The sequence below is a fragment of the Artemia franciscana genome, chromosome 3 (genome assembly GCF_032884065.1).
Source record: "Artemia franciscana chromosome 3, ASM3288406v1, whole genome shotgun sequence".
Taxonomy (NCBI): Eukaryota; Metazoa; Arthropoda; class Branchiopoda; order Anostraca; family Artemiidae; genus Artemia; species Artemia franciscana.
Window position 1 is genome coordinate 40884240 of NC_088865.1, and position 23830 is coordinate 40908069.

The window sequence follows — 23830 nt, forward strand, 5'->3', positions numbered from 1 at the left end:
CCAACAAATTTATTTCAATTCGGAGAGTTTGCCCTTCTATCTGTGTGAACATGTAATTATATCGTAAAAAGAAAATAGATTATTATTAGAAGAAAAAAAGTTTCAGAAGAGATGATGCGTTTCATCAGATGATCCTTTCCATCTTTGTCATTGAGGAAAATTTATTTTTCACTGAGACTGACTTCTTAAGTCTATATTAGCTGTTCCATAGAGAAAAAGAAATTTTGTAACAGAAGCTTAGAAATTCTATATATCTTTATAATTGCTCCACTCCTAAATATTATAGATTTATTCTGTCCACAAGGCTTAGTATGATATTACTTTAAGGGGCTAGTCTGTATGTCTATTTCCCTTTTCTTAGTGAAGTGGAAAGGCTGATATAAGTATCATCAACAACGGTTGAATAAATCTCTTTCTTTTTTTCTTTCTTGCGGAAACGATTTGTCAAATGAACTCTTTTACATCTATGAACTTGTTAGGCGTAAGAGGGCTCTGATGCTTTTGGTAAAGATATCTCTTTGAGTTCCATTTAGAAAATAATTCTGAAAAGACGAGGAGGATTTATTGTGTGTTAAGGTTCTATATAAATTTTATTGTTTTGATTGAATTACAATGGCACATCGGACACGCATGAAAAGTGGCTTTTCAGCCTGTAAAGCACCGTCTTAATTTTTAAATAGTGGCCATGCGCCTAGTGATGCCTATACAAAAACTGCGAAGAACAGGTTTTGCCTAGTGTTAATTCATGTTTAAGACGATTGGAGGAGATCTCGTCCTCATCCCCTTTACCTCCCTCCTTATTAGTTTAGGAGACGATTTAGAAAAAAGGAGACGATTAGAAAAAATCATGGATCCCTCCTTCCAAACCAATAACCATTTTGAACCTATAACTGGGTATTGTTTCAATATTAAGATGAATAAGAAAATTAAAATGGTGTTTTACTATAGCATTATTAGCTTAATTCTCCTTATTCACGCTATTGCCTGAAAATGAAGGATCCTTATTAATTTTATTGACCAATTACGGCAACCGACTACGCCATCTAAGACGGGTCTTATAGCCGGTTACTTCGCATGAAGAAATTATTTGTCGCCTTTTTATCTAGAAGAGAAAATATTTTGCTGCTCACCATTTTCCATTCCTGTTCATATTTGCGTAAGAACTTTCCCTTTCTTGAAGAAGACATAGTAAAGCAGCAGAACCCCAAGTAAGACGGGTCTTAATGACGATATCTTGGCCTGGAAAAATATAATTGTTCGTCGTTTCTTCTAGAAATGAAAATATCCTGCTGCTCACCAATTTCCTGTTCTGCTTTTATTTGCATAATGATTCTTCTTTTCTTGGAGAAGACCTAGTAAAGCTACAGAACCCCAATTAAGACGGGTCTTAATGACGATATCTTGGCCTGGAAAAATATAATTTTTGGTCGTTTTTTTTCTAGAAATGAAAATATCCTGCTGCTCACCAATTTCCTGTTCTACTTTTATTTGCATAAAGACTCTTCCTTTCTTCGAGAAGACATAGTAAAGCAACAAAACCACCTTTTAAAATGGGTCTTATTGGCCTGGAAAAATATCATTGTTCATCTTTTTTTCTTGAAGAGAAAGCATCCTGCTGCTCCCCAGTTTTAGTTCTGCTTTTATTTTCATAAACAACCTTCCTGTCTTGAAGAAAACGTAGTAAAGTATGTTAACCACCATTTAAATGCTTTTACTGAGCTTTTGTCTATCGATTCGAAAAATTCTCCCCCTCCTCTGGAAATCTCTTGCGTGAGTCAAAAACACTTATCAAGGTTGAAGAATATTAAAGCTCTATTGGATGACTAAAAGTACAAGGGCTATACAGATTCCATTTAACTTAAAGGTATAGAGTGTAACTCCGTGGCACTAAATCTATGAAGCATAATGAGTTTCTATCAGGATTCAAAAATTGATTCCCAGGTTAATAAATATCCCTGTAATTGCTAAACTTCACAAAAGAATAGGACAACCAGTTACCCAAAGTTCAGACAAAATATATCTCCTCTAAACTTGGAAATTCTCCTAGGTTTTGCAGGCAATATTTGGTTTTTAGAGAGGGCAATATTTTGCCTCCCATGGTTTTTGGAGAGGAAGGGGCCAACGTTAGAAAACAGTGTGCTTTGAAATGATTTTTTAAAGTTAGGTTTAAAGTTAGGTTAAAGTTAGGTTACCAGTTACCCAAAGTTCAGACAAAATATATCTCCTCTAAACTTGGAAATTCTCCTAGGTTTTGCAGGCAATATTTGGTTTTTAGAGAGGGCAATATTTTGCCTCCCATGGTTTTTGGAGAGGAAGGGGCCAACGTTAGAAAACAGTGTGTTTTGAAATGATTTTTTAAAGTTTGGTGAGATTTTCAGATAATTTTCTGTTTTTGCAATTTTGATGAACTTATCCTCTCTAAAGTGTGACCCCTATCCGCCCAAAATAAGCTCCTAACTTATCCTCTCCTTATAGCGATTTAAGAAAGCTCTTGTATCTATGTTCAGTGAGGAAGAAGAAGACTGTGTCTTTTTTGAATCGGCAATGAACTTGAAAAAATGGCCGCATATGGTCACTGAATGCGTCCCTCTTCCAAGAGAAGTTGGTGATCTTGCACCAATATACTTTAAGGTTTGTTCGATTTCTTTTTTGTTCTAGTTATAATAGGCAGATTTATCCAATGTCTGAAATACTGAAATAGTCAAGATTAATGTATATTAGAAGTACTTAGGTCATAAAGAAAAAACATAAAAAAACAAACGCCAAAATAAAAGTATATACTTTCATTGAAGTACAAACCAATACCCAAAGCTATGAAATATTTTGTTTTGAAGGAACGGGCTTAGATTTAATTGACTCTTATCATTGGAATTCTACTGAAAAGTAGAAAAAGTGAAAAGGATTTCAAAGAGGAAAACGTGAGTGAAAAATTGCAAAATATAAGTATAGACAAACGAAAAAGCAAACAAAAAATATGGATTTAGAGAGAGAGAAAGATGGGTTTATTAATATAAATAACAAAACAAAACAAGCAAATGGCCCGAAGCAAAGCTTGTTTGGGCTTACAACCCCAATACACATACAAATAAAACAATACGAAAAAGAAGAAAAAATAAAAAGAAAAGAAAAGGAAAAGAAAAAAGAAAGAAAGAAGAAGAAAAAATCAATTACCCTGCATTTCAATCGAAACGGATTTACACTTCAAAAGAGACAAAACAAAAAGAAACCAAAACCACTTTACCAGTATCGCCAAAATCAAAACCAACATCTTGGCTCCACTTGAGGTCCACTCAACTATCAAAACCATAAATATTAAGGCAAAATAGCTTTAATTCCCGCCGAAATTCAAAAAAACTATCCATGTTTCTCAAAGTCGTAGGTAAACAATTCCATGCATGGGGTCCTAGATGCCGAATAGAAAATTGAGATCTACGGGTAATAGCAAGCGGACGACGAATTATATCGGACTGTCTCGTAGAATGTGTATGAATATCACTTCCTAATTCAAACATACTTTTAAAACATGTTGGTAAACAATTTTGAAAATATTTATATATAAACAGGCTTCGATAAAAAATAATAAGTCCTGCTAAAGGCAAGATTTTGCATTCTATATACCTCTTTTGTACCGAGTCTTTAAAACCTACACCACATAACACTCGAAGCGCTTTATTCTGCAAAACTCGAACACGATGGAGATGAGAAGGAAATGTACTACCCCAAACATTGCAACAATATAGCAGATAAGGATGAATTAAGGAATAATATATTGTTCTTAAAATATCTCTTGGGAAAATATACTGCAACTTTCTTAAAATGCCAACATTCCTAGCGAGTTTAAGACTAATATAATCTATATGTTCTCTAAAGCTGAGACATTCATCAATTAAAACTCCTAGATATTTTGTACAATTTATTCTTAAAATACTCATATCAGCAATATTAAGTCTGTCTATCCAAGGGTAATAATTTGAGCTCCTACCATACAATAAAAAGCAAGATTTACTATAATTCAAATTTAACTTATTAAGCTTCATCCAATTTTGTACAAACTCCATACAAGAGCTAATACGACTCAACAGCTGAATTCCTGTTCGTGCAGCCACAGTTATATGAGTGTCATCCGCAAAGCTGGGAACAATTACTTTTTCCCCATCACATCCAATGTCAAGATCCTACGAAATCATATTAAAAGCTCTACATAAATCATTTATAAAAAAGAAATAACAGGGGACCAAGAACAGATCCTTGAGGTACTCCAAATTTAACACTACTTACTGAAGAAACATTATCTCCTAGTTGTACATATTGAGTTCTTTCTTTTAAAAACGAGGACAGTAATTCAAGAAATGGTCCTCTAAAACCATAATTTTCTAATTTGGTAATGAGTATAAAATGGTCAACGCAGTCAAAAGCTTTTACAATATCAAGAAAAACAGAAGCGACTTTCATACCATTATCCAACGCATCATTCACAAAAGTTGTCAAAAATAAAACAGCATGCTCAGTAGATAAACCCTTCCGAAAACCAAATTGATTTGGATTAAAAAATGATTTACTCTCCAAAAATTCAACCATTCTTGTAACTATCAATTTTTCAAACAATCTAGATACTACTGGTAATAAAGAAATGGGCCTATAGTTTCCTAGTACATTTTTATCTCCACCTTTATAGACAGGAATAACTTTTGCAATTTTAAAACAACTTGGAAACACTCCAGTCCTTAAACATTCATTAAATAAATACACTAAATGACCGGAAATAACAGGGTAAATATACTTTAAAGTTTTAACTGTTACAAAATCAGAGCCTGAAGCTCCAATTTTTAATTTTTTCAATGTTTCAGTAAGCTCAGAAGCGTTGATTGGCTTCAAATATGCTGAAACATCACTTGCATTCGATAAATATTTCTTAAAACTACCTTCATGCTCAGAAATAACTATACTTTGGACCAAATCCTTTCCCACATCAGCAAAATGACGGCATATTCTATCAGCAGTTGTACTATCATTATGTATACCGTCAGGAAATATACCATCATTATTAGGACTTACGACGGATTTTATAATTTGCCATGTTTTTCTAGGGTTACCTTCACAAGATTTAAATTTATTACAATAGTATTCAGCTTTGGCCTTACGAAGTAGTGCATTTAACTGGTTACTATAAATCTTGTATTCTGTTTTATCACTTACACTATTACTAGCCGCACACATTTTGAACAAATATCTTCTTCTAATAATAGCCTTTAAAAGAGCTCGGGTGATCCATGGTTTCTTTGGAGTTTCTCTACGACGAGTTGCATTTTTACAAATACTACAATCAATCAATAAACTATTTATAATTTAATACCAGTTTTGAAACTTAGCATTAATATCTAGCTCATTACTATTTAAAAATTCAAAATTACATTTCCCTAACATTACTTTATAAAGAATGAGCACATTATTATCAATGATCACTTTTTTACCTATTTTGTGAATTTGAGTTAAGCCTAGTACCTTTACTAAAAAAAATTTGAACACTCAAAAATATCCCAAAATGGTCAGATACTTCATTTATTATCACACTTGCATTATAGTAACTGACATTAGCAAAAATATTATCAATCAACGATGCTGAATTCATAGTAACCCTAGTTGGGACTGTAATCGTAGGCTTCAACCCATAACTCAGCATAATATTTAAAAACTGGCTAACTTCTGTATTAATAAACAAATTCATTAGGTCAATATTGAAATCACCACACACAAATTATGCAAAGAAAAATAAAAAAAGGATTGATGATTTAATTTGCGGGCTCTATTTAAATCTCCAGATTTACTCCATTATTTAATAAAAATTGTTCTAAAGTGAGTTACTTCATATCCTTTTGTTTGTTAAGGTTGCTAAAGATTATGCTTGTCGACCATCTGTCTAGGGTCAAACGAAAAGGAGTTCGTCCTAGATTGGAGTGGGAAGATGTCATAAGGAAAAATTCAAGGGAAACGGGTACTTCCTCAGAGGGTGTAAAGAGGGAAGCTTTGAATAGGTTGAGATGGAGGAAGAGTGTGCATCTGTGTTGGTCTCAGACGGCTTGTTGCCGCAGTGAGTTGTTAGTAGTTGTAATAGTATTCCTATTTAGATGATGTAAAAACATTTACTTGAATGAGTGTATAACCCCCAGAATCCGGAATAGATTCCCCATAATGACAGAACATCCATAAACCAAAACTTCATCCATACCCAAGTCAGGTAGTGTCATGATCATTAAGAGTAAATATCGAACAGAACAATATAAAAGATGGTCTTATGACTTATAATCAGCCCGTGAACCCTAGAGCACTGAAAGGGCACCAATAGCAGCATTGCAGTATCATCCCAAGAGAAGCGACTATGTCTTATGCAATTTTATATAGTATGATACTGCCAAATTACAGACAAAAACTACTGGCAATTGAAAAATGATTTAAGACAAATGGTTATCTAATAATAATTAGTTCCCTTAAATAGGCCTCTTAATTTTCATGCTTTGAAAATCTGTATGCCTTGGCTGTGTTTCCAGGCTGTGCTATTTTTCGCCAAATGGGCTATTAAACTTTCAACTTCGCGGGACAAATAAAAACCCGCGGGGCGAGTTTTTGGGCTATAATGTTTCTAATCTCGCTACTTTTGGGCTAGAAATTGTGCTTGAAAAAAGAAAAAAAAATCCTGTTTGTTATATCTATTTGGTCATTTTGATTCTTGGACCACAATATCATTACGATTTTTCTTGGACTGTGGTTACCACATTCATGTTTCTTTTCCAGATTCTAAAATACATCCTTATTAGAATTCACATTATACAAGTTAGAGAAAAATGTAATGACACTTCGCGTTCTGAATCTTGTTGAATCACAATGAAAGTAGCCAAGCAGACAAAGTGAATTTTGTTAGTTTGAATAATTCAATCAAACAGTTCGTGGTAACGGACTGTAAGTAAGGAGCAACCCGGCTCAATAGTAAATGAAACTCTAAAAAACGGCATTTAAATACCAATGGACATAGAAATAGAATTGTTTTATTATACTGATTCCAAAATTATAATTCTTGTTAAGTTTAGTCTTACCCATCAATAGCTACGAACCTGAGAAAATTTGACTGATTTGCGAAAAAAGGGGGGAAAGTGTTGCGAGAGCAACACTTTGGTTTTGTTTCCTTGCTTCGATTAAACGCTAAAGTTCCTAATCTGTAGGGATCTTAAAATAAATACTAGGTACACCAGCTCACAAAAGCTGCAAATCCCTCATTGCAACTAGCAAAAGTTGGAAACCCCTCATCGCTGAAGATGATTGTAGCTTAATAGCCGATTATTACTTACAAGTTCCTCACATGTCTTACCAATGGAACCGAATTGGTCTTACCATCAAGTACACCGGAAACAAATAATAGGTACACCAACTAGCAAAAGTTGCGAACCCCTCATTGCCGTTTATGATTATGAGCTAACAGCTGACTGTTGCTTAAAACTCCTCTATATGTCTCACAATTGGTATCGGTCTATTTTTGCTTTCATTGTGTATCTTACTACTGAAGTTGTCAACCCCTTTAAACTTTCAAACTGGTATCTGCTTTGATCAGCTCATCAAGATCTATCGACTGCCGACGAAAAATCTGTCTTAGTTCAAGCTCTATCTGTCTTAGTTCAAAAGTTGACTTTTTTGCCGTAGGCCAAGTTTCTAACGTCATCGCCTAGAAAGGAGCAAAGGATAAACTCTAATTTCCTTAGCACTGAGAGAAATTTTCAAACAGTTCGTGGTAACGAACTGTAGTAAGGAGTGACCCGACTCAATAGTAACCGAAACTCTAAAAAATGAAATTTTGATACCAATAGTTACGCCAAAAGAATTGCATTTTAATGCTGATTTAAAATATATAAGTTTCATCAAGATTAGTCTTACCCATCAAAAGTTACGAGCCTGAGAAAATTTGCCTCATTTTAGAAAACAGGGGAAAACACCCCTAAAAGTCATACAATCTTAACGAACATATCTCATAAAATCTTTTTAATTAACGAACAATCTCATACAATCTTAACAATTACACCATCAGATTCAGCGTATCAGAGAACCCTATTGTAGAAGTTTCAAGCTCCTATCTACAAAAATGTGGAATTTCGCATTTTTTTTACAGAAGACAGATCACGGATGTGTTTTTTTTTTGTTTTTTTTCTTCTCTCAGGGGTGATCGTATCGACTCGGTGGTTCTAGAATGTCGCGAGAGGGCTCATTCTCACGGAAATTAAAAGTTCTAGTGCCCTTTTCAAGTGACCAAAAAAATTGGAGGGCACCTAGGCCCCCTTCCACGCTCATATTTTCCCCAAAGTCACCAGATCAAAATTCTGAGATAGTCATTCACCATAGTCGAAAAAAATGTTACCGCTGATCAACCCAAACATTTTTCACTTTAATCCCAGTAAGATTTAGAATTTAGTCAAGTCTAACTGCATAGGTAAAGTAAATAAGCAAACATCTTACAAATAATTCCAATATTATCCAATAATAATAATATGTCAATTGAAAAAGAATAAGAATTAATTTTAATTATTGTCCTCAATAATAGACGTAATTGAAAGAAAAGTAAAAGGCCATACTAAAACCTGAGACGAGTTGAAGTGGTGGTAAATAATGATTCAAGCTTAAAATAAACCTAAATTGAAATAAATGACCACATCAAAAATGAAGATAGTAAAACTGTTATACATGATTAAATTGCTTGTACACAATAATAAGCATTATTAAAATGAATAATCCAGTCAAGCTTAATTGGAACAGAAATTGCCACAAACAGGAGTAGGATTACCACCCACTGAATCTTCTAAAAGTCATAGCATCGATTACGCTTTACTGAAAATTAAATATATTTTATACATTTTCTCTTTTATAATTATTAATTTAAAAAATAAGTTTTTTAACTGAAAGTAAGGTGCAACATTAAAGCTTAAAATGAAAAAAATAGTCCTTACATGAAAGGGACTGACCTCTCCTCAATATTCGTTCTTCACGCTTAATTCTTTTACTACTTTAAAAAGCACCTTGTTCTGACTAAACGGTCCTTGTGTTTCAAGTGTCGTTCTTAAAGAAATGTGACAAAAAGTCAATCTTTATCGTAAAGAGCGAGGAATTGAAGAAGGAGCAATTATTTTCATATACAGTATAATTTTTGTTCGTTTTAAGTTTTAATGTTGCTCCTTACTTGCAGTTGGAAAACCTTTTATTATTCAATTTTTGATCGTTTTCAGATAACGCTGAGAAATCTGTCCTTCCCAAATCACGGAGTAAAAACCGAAAGATTCACCATGCATAGCTGCCTCCTGATAAAATCTGTCCCCGTGTATAGTTTCCATCTTGGAAAATTTCTCCCCAAAAAAATGTTTTTATACTTCCCAATAACAAGTGCCGCATCTAAACAATGGACAGATGTGTGAACTTGCAGCCCCTTCTCAGGGGCTGTTGTGGGGTCGTGTCATCCCCAAAGGTACAGTTGTTGGACCTTTCGACTATGCTGAACAAAATAGACATCTCAAGAATGTTATTGGGTAACTTTAGAAAGAAACGTTGTGTAGGAGGGGGAATAGTTGCCCTCCAATGTTTTGATCACTTAAAAGGGTACTAGAGCTTTTAATTTTCGTTCAAATGAGCCCTCTCTTGATTTTCTGGAACCATTGTTTCGATACGATCATCCCTGGGAAGAACAAAGTAAAAAGTAATAAATACGCATCATTGATCCTTCTTCTGGCAAAAAACACAGAAATCCGCATTTTCGCAGATGGAAACTTGAAACGTCTACGGTAGGGTTCTCTGATACGCTGATTCTGATGATGTCATTGAATAAAAGTCAATTTTTTAACTTCTGGTTGGTGTCTCCCCTCTTTGTCGAAAATATGGCAAATTTTATTAAATATTTTATGTAAGTGAATAACATTAAGCTTAATGAATCTGAAATATTTGGAAGCAGCATGAAAAGCCAATTCTTTTGACGTGTCTTTTGTTATCAAAATTCTGTTTTAGAATTTTGGTTGCTATTGGGCCGAGTCACTCATTACTTTCAGATCGTTACCACCATCTGTTTGATAAATTTGGAAAATTCAAAAATTGCTGAGATTTTAAGGAATACACATCATTATATATTAATCAGTCAGTCTACCTTCATTAGTTCTCTCTGGTCGTCTTGACTATTGTAGTGATTTTATTTATTTTCTTTCATCGATGTTTTGATACTTAAAACTATATTATTCAAAATACACGTCGTTTTCAATAAAACGCAAGTAGAACTAAAGCTGTTTAGAGGGTTATAGAGGGAGGTGGAGTAACACCACTTGAATTTTACAACCTTGATTAGCCGTTTGAGTTTTTTTTTTTTTTGATATGTGGCAAATGAAAAACACACTGCTCAAAACAGTGGCGGATCCAGGGGTCCGGGGGGACCGCACTCCCCCCTTATTTGATTTTTTTTGTCTTTTTTGCCTTTTTTTTAAATAAACATGTCAATTTAGTTGATTATTGGTACCCATGTCAAATTCCCTCCTCCCCCAAGATTTTGCTCTAGATCCACCTTTGGCTTGAAATTACAAATCGCTTTCAATTAAGTGCAAATGACGCTCAGGCTCTTAGGAGGTTTGGTGGGTGTTAATCCTACTCCTGTTTGTGGTAATTTCTGTTCGTTCCAAGTTCGACTGGATGATTCATTTTAATTTCTTTATAGAATTCATTTATTCATCCATTGCCGTATTTGCCGTCTTTATTTTTAATATGGTTATTTATTTTAATTGGTTGATATTGTTGGGATTCATCTATTTATTGATAGTAATTTCTTTTTTGTTTTAAGTTAGAATTATTACGTGGCCAATTATTTTTCTTTGGGACAACTTTTTTTTTCGTGAAGTTTCTATCTTTTTTTTAATTAACATCCAGTAATAAGGAGGCTAACAAAGTAGGAAAGGGTGTAGTTCTTTTAATTGTCTCATAAAGGAATTGAGACAATGTGATATCTGCTCTCACCAAATTGCTGTATAAGCTTCTTAGGAGGAGGAATCGTTATGACCCTTGGTATCCCTATTGATACTGGATTTCAAGCTGAGTTGTTCGTGGTTGCAACCATTACTCTCAAAGTTTAGTTTAAATCTTAAAAGGCAACCCAAATTTAGATGAACTAAATTTACAGAATTTACGTTTAGAATAAACCATTATAAATGCTACTGCTTCTCATGCTCAAATTGGTGAAGTTTTGTTCCTTGTCTTTACTTTCGTATCATAAAATCGAATGACTTTCACATGCAAATATGAAGACATATCCATCACTTAGAGAACGTGGTTTCATTACTTTTGAAGCTTTTTCGTAAGACCAAGTTTGTGTCTGGTAAAGTAATGACCCGAATAGAAATGAATCAACGTAATGGAATCAACATATCGTGTGTCAATACTGATAATTACAAAATATCTTTAAACAAATTGCCATTGTAAAACAATAAAAATAGCCCCTTCAAAATGGCTCAACAGGGATGTTCTAATGTCTATAAAAGGGTTTGAACCGAATCTCTCTCTCTCTCTCTCTCTCTCTCTCTCTCTCTCTCTACTCTCTCTCTCTCTCTCTCTCTCCTCTCTCTCTCTCTCTCTCTCTCTCTCTCTCTCTCTCTCACTCTCTCTCTCTCTCTCTCTCTCTCTATCTCCTCCTCTCTCTCTCTCTCTCTCTCTCTCTCTCTCTCTCTCCTCTCTCTCTCTCTCTCTCTCTCTCTCACTCTCTCTCTCTCCTCTCTCTTCTCTCTCTCCTTTCTCTTTGAGTATTATCAGTGTCGTCTCTCTTCCACGCTCACTTTTATGCCGCTTGACTATATTTTTTATATATTACCTTCCTATTGTTTTTTTTTTGGACCAGTTGTGGTAAGAGTTACGGTCTTTGTTTACTCAATGCTCTTGACCACCAGCTGTGATGAGCTATTATTAGTAGGTTAGAAAATAGTTTTTTTCACGAAGATTAATTCCCGTCTTCTTACTACTTATGTTATTTAGACTACTAATTATCCTATCGACAATGGATAATAAAACCGCCACTTTTTCTTTTTCTGTTTTTCATATAATTCAACTTCAATTTACTGAAATCTTTGACCTTATCTTTAACCTTTTTCTATCTGTGGTCTAATTAGATTACTATTGAAACTTTGGCTACTCTGACCGATTAACCTTTCTGTTTTGTAATGAGTAATATGCTTTTAGAAAGCAATCTTGGAATCAGAAGGTGAATGGACGCAAAACAAAAAACTAATTGAATTGCGAGGAAGAGATATCAGACGGGCTGTACCTAAAGCACTCCCATATTTTTCTTGTGACTTTGGCAATGAATCTGGCTTTGCACATGTCATTGAAGAGGAAAGAGAATTTCCAAAAAATTTTGCACAGGTACAGAAATTTTTCCTTACATTATGCTCTATTTCTCCTTAAATCATCCTGTATTTCTATTTCTTTATTATTTTATATTATATTCTATTTCTCTTTACAATAAAGTTGAAACTATGCTCTATTAACAGCAAGTGTAATGTCCCTGATTTGTTGAATTTTCGGCATAAAGAATATAGAATAAAAGTGGGTGGCAGCTTCCCTCATATGTAGGATTATTTATGTTCGTTTAAGTTTTAATGCTGCTCTTTACTTTTATATGTAAAAGCTTTTTTTACTATTAGATTTTTGTCTGTGTCTAATATAGCATAAAGGGCTATTAAATATGAAGAGAGCTCCCGACTAACTCAAAACTCTGCTCTTCATCTTCAAGCACAATTTTAAATAGTGGTCAATAGCCCGTATTAATAGTGAACAATAATGACGATCATCCCTTAAAAAGTACAAATTTCTTGAAAGATTTTTGGGGGATGTTTTTGGAATGGGGTTGTAAGCATTCTTCGAATGCCTCTTGGAGAACTTTTGCTCATGGAAGATGCTTCTATTTCTTCCACCGCTACAAGTGAGAATAAGAATTCAAGCTTGTGTGTCAAAGTATAGACATTATTACAATAATAGGGGAGCTTTCACACCCTCATCGTCCAAATCGCATTCTTAGTCCAAATTCATTATTTTAAATGAAGGGAGGCGAGATAAAGTCCCGTCCCATACTGATAGCTCTTGACCCATTGGGTATCTCATTGTTTTTGTTTAGTTTTATTTTGGCCTTAGCCGGGCCAAAATTCTTATTTGATGGCATTTAATGACTGAAATTCGTAATTTGCTGATGACTTCAAAACTCCCTTTGAATGAACCCCCGCTGGGTAGATGGACTTGTCTCTTCTGAAGGAACAAGTGATAACAGACGGAATAAACTTTAAACCAGCTGTCTCTTACCTTTTTATGGCACTTGGTATTAACCAAGTGACATATAGCAATCGCAAATTCTGTCGGTCTGTCGGTCTGTTTGTCGGTCCCGATTTCGCTACTTTAGGCACTTCCAGGTAAGCTAGGACGATGAAATTTGGCAGGCGTATCAGGGACCGGACCAGATTAGATTAGAAATAGTCGTTTTACCAATTTGACCATCTGGGGGGTGGGGGGTGGGGGGCCTGTTAATTCGGAAAAAATAGAAAAATTGAAGTATTTTTAACTTACGAACGGTTGATCAGATCTTAATGAAATTTGATATTTGGAAGGATATCGTGTCTTAGAGCTGTAATTTTAAATCTTGACCGGATCTTCTGACATTGGGGGGGATTTGGGAGGGGAAAACCTAAAATCTTGGAAAACACTTAGAGTGGAGAGATCGGGATGAAACTTGGCGGGAAAAATAAGCGCAAGTCCTAGATACATGATTGACATAACCGGAACGGATCCGCTTTCTTTGGGGTAGTTGGGGGGGGGGGGGTTAATTCTGAAAAATCTGAAAAAATGAGGCATTTTAACTTACAAACGGGTGATCGGATCTCAATGAAACTTGATATGTAGAAGGGTATCGTGTCTCAGAGCTCTTATTTTAAATTTATTCTGGATCTGGTGACATTGGGGGGGGGTTTGGGGTGGGGGGAACCTAAAATCATAGAAAACGCTTAGATTGGAGGGATCGGGATGAAACTTGGTGGAAAAATAAGCAGAAGTCTTAAATACGTGATTTACATAATCGGAACGGATCCGCCCTCTTGGGGAGGGGGGGGGGGTTATTATGAAAATTAGAAAAATGACGTATTTTTAACTTAAGAAGGAGTGATCGGATCTTCATGAAACTTCATATTTAGAAGGACCTCGTAACTCAAATCTCTTATTTTAAATCCCAACCGGATCCAGTTTCTTTGGGGGGGGGACCAGAAATCTTAGAAAATACTTAAAGCGGAGAGATCAGGATGAAACTGGATGGGAAGAATAAAAACCTGTCTAAGATACTTGACTGACATAACCGGACCGGATCTGCTCTCTTTGGTGGAGTTGGGGTTGGGGGGGATTTAGAAAAATGAGGTATTTGTAACTTACGAAAGGGTGACCAGATCTTAGATCTTAATGAAATTTGATATTTAGAAGGACCTTGTGCTTTAAAGCTTTAATTTTAAATTCCGACCAGATCCTGTGACATTGAGGGGTGTTGGAGGGGGAAACCGGAATTCTTGGAAAACGTGAGAATTGGGGTATTTTTATCTTACAAATAGGTGATCGGATCTTAATGAAATTTGATATTTAGAAGGATTTCGTGTTTCAGAGCTCTTATTTCAAATCCCGACCAGATCTTTTGACATTGGGGGGAGTTGGAGGGGGAAATCTTGGAAAACACTTGGAGTGGAGGAATCGGGATGAAGCTTGGTGGATAGAATAAGCAAATGTCCTTGATACGTGATTGACGTAACCGTACTAGATTCGCTCTTTTTGGGGGAGTTGGGGGGAGGGGCTCTGTAATTTGGCGAGTTTGGTGCTTCTGAACGTGCTAGGACGATGAAAATTGGTAGGCGTGTCAGGGAGCTACACAAATTGACTTGATAAAGTCGTTTTCCCGATTCGACCATCTGGAAGGCTAAAGGGAGAGGAAACATTAGAAAAAATGATGTATTTATAACTTACGAGTGGGTGATCGGATCGTAATTAATTTTGATATTTAGAAGGATATCGTGACTCAGAGCTCTTATCTTAAATCCTGACCGGTATTCAGCCTCTGATTTTCCTTTTAAATCAATCTATTGATTCTTAGAATTTTGTTAGAGCTCATACCATATGAGCTCTTGTCTCTTAGCTCTTCTTGCCTCGTCACAAGTGCCATAAGAGCTCTTAGCTCTTGTTTTTTAAAGCATCTCATTTAAAAATGCCTAAAATTCTAGCCCCTCTCCTTTAAGGATTAATTTGATTTAGCGGTATGTTAACCACCTTTCAAAATCGGAAATTGAAGATCGTTCTTTGCAGTTACAAGTTTTTACTAGTGATGAAACGTTAATTTTTTTTATTTCAAATAACTTCTTATTTGATGGTATGAATGAATGATTTTATTCAGTGACCAACACAAGAACAAGGGTCTTTTAGCCTTCTGCCTTAGGATGACAAAAACTTTTGGTCAAATTCAAAGGCTAATAACTCGTTTTTGCCTGGACAGATTGAAAATAATCTGAATCCTAGTCAATCGAATGAAAACGTTTTCTAGTTCATTTTCAGGTGAACTGTTTTTTTTCAAGTTTTTTTTTATGCACTCGGGATCCATTCACCCAGGGATATACAGATATAAGTCTGAAGTTGCCTGTAAAACAGCTTTTAGTCCATTTTATATCCCTATTCATGGCGAGCGAACACGTTTTCAATTTTTTATGTGTTTAAGTCTAATTTTCCCAATGATCTGCAGAAATAATCACCAAGACAACCAACAAAATCAAGCCGGTTTGTCAATTTTTGAGCATAGTTTTTGTTTTTCTTTTTTTAGGGGGGGGGGCTCAACCCGTGAATTTTTTTTCAAAAGTTCTCTTGTCCCTAGGGCTTGGGCCTGGGATGTAAATTTCAAGTTAGTTGCACAAAAATAAAATAATAATTTTTGTTTGTTTGGGCCCAGGACAAATCAATTTTTTGTCAGGATACCCATGGACAAGGGACTTGCGAATTGAAACAAACTAATTGAAGTTTTAAGCGAAATAGAGCCAAAAGTTTTTGACCCGTTTTCAGGCCGTATTCTCCCTTCCTTCTCCCGACAGAATTTGCAGTCATCACTGCAAGCTATTATTCCCTTCGTCACTTTGACTCCTCTATTAAATCTAAGTTTTTATTTTGGTACGTTAGAATTGCTTCGTAAACTCGATTCTTGTTACTCTTTTAAAGAGAACTCTGACCAAATGTATTGTAAATTTGGCTTATCTTTATTTTGCAGAAGAAGATAATCTTATTCAATTTTCATGAGAACCTTGACCCCCTTCATGTGGTAGCACATAAATAACACTTTGCATCTAGCCCTTTTTCCCCTTTATTTCGTGTTTTTATCAAAGTCAGTAGTCATCTAAGAGAAGAAAACAAATTAGGATGACATTTTTATAAGATTTTGTGGGACCTCGTAAAAAACACTAAGAAGTCATTTAAAGGGTCAAATGTCAAAGAGATTGGCTCAGGGAGTTTGCCAAAAAACTGTAAAGGTCCTATGAAACGGATATTTGGCTAGAGACTTTTGCTATTTATGGGACTATTTTTTATAGTCTCATACATCATTTTAGCTTTTTTAAGTGGATCATTACATCCATCCTTATTAATAAGGTGATGTTCTTACATATTTTTTTAAATGTATATTCTCTAGAACAATAATATACTGAAAATTAAACTAGAACTTCCGAAGATGATCTCAAATCACTATCAGCTGCAGTGCGCCCGGCCTAAGTAAAGAGTCATAGGCCTACCACGTATTTTTTTTCACCCGTCCACTACGGAATGGCTGATCATGAAAACTTTGGAAGGGGCTCAATCAATTGAAAATTGACATCCCTAGTGCCCTTTGTAAGGATCGAGTGATTGGAGGGAAACTAACCCCTCCCAAGCTCTTTCTTGACACCCATCCCCCTGTGGCCCCCAAGACATTTTGTCAAAATTCTAAGGTAGACATTGTGTCGAAAATAGTCAAAAGCCACTCAAAAAATTTGCTTTCGCAGTTGGCTTAATTACCTCAGTTTGTGAATAATGAAATAATAGAGGGCCGTAGTAGGAGCTTAAAGTGAAAAAGTGTTTGGAGATTACAGACAAACATTGGTTAGCCTCTCCCCTCCCTGAACACGAGATACGTCGTATTGCATTACCCTGTCCTCACCTTACCCCTAGAGTAGCCGAAAGTTTCAACTCTAACCCCCAAGCCAGCCCCAAGGTATTGCACGTACGGTACTTAAATAATCTGAGTGCACCTAGTTTATTTTGAATTGGTTCTACACTCTTCCCCCAAGTCATATTTTCCCTCTCATCGTGTAAGAACTCCCTTAAAGTTTTAATTTGATACGTCAAACCTTACTGACATACACTATTCTGATTATAGGCTACCAAGCAATACAAGTTTCTTTTGATGAAATGCGCTACCGTACTGTGCATAGATTGTAAGTTTCGTAGGAGGTTGTTGTGCAAAAACATCTTGGCTGACTGGACACCCAAATTGTTTAGCGCCTTTTCCCCTCTCCCATCTCTCTCTACGCAAATATTGAAGCCTCCTTGCCCCACAGTGACTTCCTTTCCAATACCCAAAAGTTCATTCCCCAAGATATACCCGATATATCGATATATTGCACGCTGGTATTTTGATGAGCTGGATATAGTGTCTTTTAAATTTACCTCTTTTCTGTCCTTCAAGTAAAAATTTAAAATAAACTTGACTATTCCCTCGAACATATCCCGAGAATTTCAACTCAATTCCGCTTGTCATTTCTGAGTAATTGCGAGTAATACGTGGATCCATCTAGCGTCTTTTTATCTACGCAGGTACACTTCATCATTTCCAAAGTGTACCGTTGGAAAACGCTGGGGATCTCGACTAATCGAATGATGTCTAGGAGGTCCTAGCTGATTAGACAACCAAGACCAAACATTGTCATCTTTTCTACCGACGCCTATCTGGAAAAAATGGGTTGTTTACATAATATAGGGATATTGTCTTCGGAACTGTGGTGGTGATGTCAACACCAATAGAATAGTTATTAGACCTTTTGGTTCTGAACAACAGGACTTCCTGATAATTTTCATGCAATATCATGGGAGATATGGATCGTTCGAGTTGCATAAAAGGATATTAGAGGGATGCTGCTTTCCCTCCAATCATTTGCTCAAAAAGGGTAGCAGAGCTTTCAATTTTCATTTGAAGGAGTCCGGTCTCAAGTTTCTACAACCACCCTTTCTATACTAAGTGCCAGGGAGGGAGGAGATTTTGGTGCTTTTCCGGGCCTCGTTTTGAGGGAAGCCGATATTTGCGCAAGAACTAAAGTATATTAAATTCGAACAAATCAAAAAAAAACTTCGGAGTGCAGCCTCTGGTATTGTTGTACTGTGTTTCCCAATTGTATACCAATCTCTGTGTCTAAAAGTTTTTAATACGATCAATCGTAAACATAGTGTTGCTTTAGCTAATAGAAGCGTTAAGTTAAATCCTATTAGAGACTAAAATCACATTTCTGAAGATAATAATATATGGATTCGAATTTCTTTTTGTTTAGAGGAAAGAGGAGGAAAGAGGCTATCTTCAATGGTCAAGGGGTCTGTGTGACAGTGAAATTTGGATAGACCATTTTATAAGCATAGTCTGCTTATCGATAAATTTCTAGCTATCTCTATGATGCAGAGAATCAAACTCTGAAGTTCTATTCACTACGTGCACTATACACTAGAAGCACTAAAGTTCTCTTCAATAGGGCGTACAAAGCAGACGAAACTTATAACGAAAAGAGAAATCACCAGTGCAACAGCACAAACACATTAAAAAAAAACAAAAAAACAAAAAAAGGAGACAGAAGGAGAAAAGGAAGACTGTTTTCCTAAATTAGTGATTAATATAGACCAGCACTTGAATGAGGCCTTAACCCTACTCATCCATACAATCACATAGGTCAAACAGCATAGCCATACACAATCAACGATAAAGAATAATCCATGGACAGGCAGTCATGTCGTCAATAAGTATAAGTCGTCATTTACCAAACAATAAAGACAAATAATTCAGAGGCAACAACCCAACACAAGGGCTCATCACGAGAATACACTTGCCTATAGGGTTTCGGCATATTTTAGCTTATGCTAAAATAAAAACAATTTGAGAAACTTATGCTAAAGTAAAAAAAATTTGAGTAAAGGTGAAGATTGGTTGCCTCTGTAGTGTAGGGCACAGAGACCCTACCAATAGAATTGGATTATGCAGTAAGAAGTTAGTTGCTTATGTTCTGCTTCTACTTGGCAGTATCTGTGCAACTTTAGAGCCCAATTGACTGAACAATATTCACTTAGAAATAAGTTATTTATCAGAGGGGAACTAATCTGTATCTTTGCCCAATTGGAAACTCAGGAAGCTAGAGAATTGGTAACTAAGTTATCACTGGTTGAAAACTTATGCAAGATTTACGCATCAATATTCTTAGACAATGTACTCCTGCAGGATCAACACATACAAAGCACTTGAATCCTTGCCTGTGCATTGAACCTGCTGAAGTCGGACAGAGTTGCAAATATTCGGAAACCAAATTCCAGCTATTATACTTTTCTGTTAGTCAGTCTTTTTTTGGTTCAAAAATCTGGATTATCAATGAAGTGATAACATTGACGCTTGTTTAATGAGCCTCTGTTCGTAAATGGCGCTCCAGTAAAATTTCTGCTAGGTACAGAAGCGTACTGCAAAGAGTGGGTTCAACCGTAGAAAGATCTTGGTCACATCGCTGGGAGGGGAAGAACTTTCTAAAATAAACAGTATTGCACAGGTTTTATCTATTTATACCGATGTCGATAAGTTGAAGAGCTAGAAAATCATTAATCCTTGCAAGTGAAAACAATGGAAGGTAAATATGAAATGTAGAGTGGAGACCTAATTCTCTTCATCTGCTTTGTAAATCTCTCACTAATAGAATTGGATCGTGAATTGCATTCATGGAGAAATATTCTACCTTGCAATATGCTCAAAAAAGCTCCCTAGAATAAAAATTGCCCAACCGTCCTTTCTTTCTTATTTATGAAGATGCCCCATTTTGCCTTTGGTGCAAGGAATTTTGAATGCGCCACCACATATAGTTTTTAGCTCTTGTTTTTGCCCTAGATTCCATACCTAAACTTTATTCAGCGCGATGAAGCCTTGGATCTTTTTTTTGCGATATTTCTTTATCGGGTATTCTTGACTAATGGCTTCCTAGTTTTAGAAGCAATATAATTGTGTTGTAGGGTGTTCATTCTAAAGTCAGATGAATGACTGCTGTAATCTGTTTGTACACAAATACTCACTGTTCTGCAGTATTCCAAGCTTGCGTCCCACATTTTAGTGGGTCATTAGAAAGTTTTTCGGGGGTGAGTTTGCCTGAAGCCTCAAAAAGTTTATTTTTAGACCCAATTTATCTAACTTTTTATGAGGAATCCTTTTTGGAGGGTGATTTATCTCCTAAATTCCAATGATGCGTAGAGATTTTTCGGACTGAGCGGGTAATTTTGGGTTTGAGGGGGCAACAGATCCCCTCTTATTAATCAAGAATTTTGAGTAAAAAAAAATAACTTTATTCGTATTTTACCTGCAAAGGACAATGTAAAGGACAAGGGATATTCCACAGGAGCAAGAATTTTTATCGAGCCTCGTCCCTCTTGAAAAATGAAAATCCTTCCTTGAATTTAGTTTGGTGTTTCGCCTTCTCCCCTTCCTTCAAGAAATTTTAAAATGGTGATTGTCATCATCGAACCATTATTACCAAAATTTAAAGTTCAGATTAGAGAGTCTGGGGCTGGTTGAAGGGAACAGACCTTCTTTACGCTTAAGATACCCCTAAATATAGTATTGAACACGGACAGAAATCCATGGAAGAAATTGGGTGTCGGGTACTTTTGCGATCTTCTTTCCCCTTTCCAGAAAACTTATACTAGAGTACAAAATCAATTTAGTTTTTCAAATATGTATTATTTTAAATATACAAGCTTATCTCTGCTCATGTCTAAGAAGTACGAAGTGCTAAATAGAATAAGAAAACTTAGGACCGTGTATTTGTTTAACGAGCTTTAAGTACAGAGCGATCCATGTCAATAGTAATCAAAATTTCAAAAACAGGATTCTGACTACAGTATATTCATCATAAGAATCTTCTTTTAATACTGGTTTCTAACATACTAAGTTATTTAACTTGGAATTTACCTTTCAAAAGTTATTATGGACCAAACAGTTCGTGGTAACGAACTGTAGTAAGGAGCGACCCGGCTCAATAGTGACCAAAACTGTAAAAAACGGAATTTTGATAACAGTAGTTACATCAAAAGAATTGTATTTTTATGGTGATTTTAAATATATAAATTTCATCAAGTTTAATCTTACCTATTAAATGTTACGAGCCTGAGAAAATTGGCCTTATTTTAGAAAATAGTGGGAAACAACCCCTCTTTACACTAAAGTTTCTTATTTTTTTAAATAGTAGAGTTTTGAGAAAGAGTCAAACTTTAGTGTTAAGAGCGGGACGTTGAGGAGGGGATAGCCCCTTTCATATACAGAATAATTTCTGTTCGTTTTAAGTTTTAATGTCGCTCCTTACTTTCAGTTGAAAGAACTTGTTTTTTTTTCATATCTAATTTCATAGAAACAAACGGTTGTTATAGACTAGTACTACTAACGGTTATGAAACACTGTGGTTTTTTTTTACAAATCTTTTGAGGGGGGGGGGGGAGTTGTCAGTGGATCTCTTTTTGGGAGGAAAGGGCTGCCTATAGCCCCATAAAGTACGTTTTCCGCTGAAATTTGGTTAGAGGATTTCTCCATGAGTGGTACTACATTACAAAAAAGGCGATCGAAAGATTCTAAGGGGTTAATAGCTCCAGCCTTACCGCGGAAATGGCAGAATTTAACGGAAAATGGGGTTTTTTAATCATAATATAAAAAGCGTCATGATGAAAGCTAATTTCCCATAAATAGCATTTGATGCCTTTTTAGGAAAATCGTAGTTCATGTTGTAAAGCAAATACACATAAATGAAACTTTATCCTCAATTATGATTACGCAAAAGTTTAACTTTATCGCAAATAGCAGGTAATAGTTAAGATCAAATCTGTATCAAATGGAAGTTTTGGAAACAAGATATAAATCAATAAAATATTCATTTTATGCTAGTTCCGCCTACATAAAATTTTAGGTTTAATAGCGCTCGTGTAAGTTATTAGCCTAAGTAAACTTACATAATTCCAGCAAAAGGAGAAAACACCTTCCTGATGTCATCTGACCTATATGAAAATTGCTCCATCAAAGTCTGGATGTCCTAGGATTCCCTCATAAAAATCCAAGCCCCTAAGTACGAAAATGAAAACTTCATATTTTTCGTGACACGGGTGCGTGTTTATTTGTGTTTTTTTGTTGTTGTTGTTTTCTTTTTGTATCGAGCTAATGGTCTTGGGATTTCGGGAGGGCCTCATTTGAACGAAAATCACACTCTAATGCTTTTTCAAGAGCCAAAAGTGAGCAGGTGTAAAGTCTCCCCCCCCCCCGGGCGTCGCTTAAAAGTTTCAAGGAAAGTGCTTTAATGTAAAATGTTTGAATGTGTAAAATATATCTCCGAGGTCATTTTGACCGGTGTAACCCCCGGGGCATGGATCTAAAGTTTTTAACGATTGCTCATTTGATATAGAAGGATTCGTAAATGAATTTTCAAAGACAGTTAGGCTTATAATAAATTGTTCTATTCGGGATCTCGTGTATATTTTAATCAAGGGCAATTTAGGTTTTCTAAATAACTTTGGGGAAACGATTCTAATTAAAGTGCCTGATTTGAAATAAAAGAGTTTATCAATGAATTGAATAAGAAAGGTGAGAATGTTATCCCTACTTAAAATTTGGATTCCACAGAAATTTTTTCCGAAATAAATTTAGGACCTTCCCTTTCTTATAGAAATTAACTAATTGTGCAAATGCCATGTTCTAAACTGAGCTGATCCTATTTTGATTCTCGGGTATCTTTGGGTACATACTTAACTTGTAGATATCCGTTACCTATTAAACAAAATAGCCCGTACTTAGTTTACTTCTGGTTAACCACTCCTTTTCACATCACAATAGAGTGATGTGAACGATTTCAAAATTCCAGGGTTCTGAGTAAAAGTTTCATTCTGGCTGAATTGTTTACTTTCTCGACGAATCATGTGCAAGAAGAATATGATAAATTATTCACATTTATTTACACAGTACTTCGAGAATAGATGGGCTTATTGATTTGAGATTGCTTTAAGCATTTGAGGTTTCAGTCCAAGTACTTTCAAAAGACTGCTTATATTCCAACTGGCTGCTTATTTTAAAGAAAAGCAAAAAAAACGATTATAGCGCAGTTAAGCGGTGATTTCTGCAATTCTGAGCCGCAAAAGAATAATCTGGTTCGAGTAGGGCAAATACAGACAAGAACTCTTCAAAAAAAAAAAAAAAAAAAAAAAAACTACCGAGTTTTAAAGTCAAAGAGTCACGCATAGGCCCCTGTTGGCTATTTTAGGATATTGGTGAATAGGCTATTGAAAATAATGATACTGATAATTGTTTTTTCAACAAATTCAGTCATTTTTCAGCTTTGCTACTCTCGGGCAGTTTAGACAATATTGGCATTTTTCGAAAATTGTTATTTGTTTTTCTTGATAAATATGATGGACATGCTCGAAATGGCTGGTAGTCTTGTTTCTGCTCTAGTCCAAGGTGATTATGGCAACAAAGCTAAAT

General features: G+C 35.5%; 1 protein-coding gene across 1 annotated transcript in view; it reads left to right on the forward strand.

Moving 5' to 3' along the window:
• The first annotated feature begins 2329 nt into the window (after positions 1-2329).
• Positions 2330-23830, forward strand: part of LOC136025270 (CWF19-like protein 2) — a 31741-nt gene continuing 10240 nt past the window's right edge. The window contains exons 1-2 of the mRNA XM_065701131.1: positions 2330-2631; positions 12232-12414. Of these exons, the coding sequence (XP_065557203.1) occupies positions 2500-2631; positions 12232-12414 (315 nt within the window). The 5' untranslated portion in view covers positions 2330-2499. The remainder of the gene's footprint in view (positions 2632-12231; positions 12415-23830) is intronic.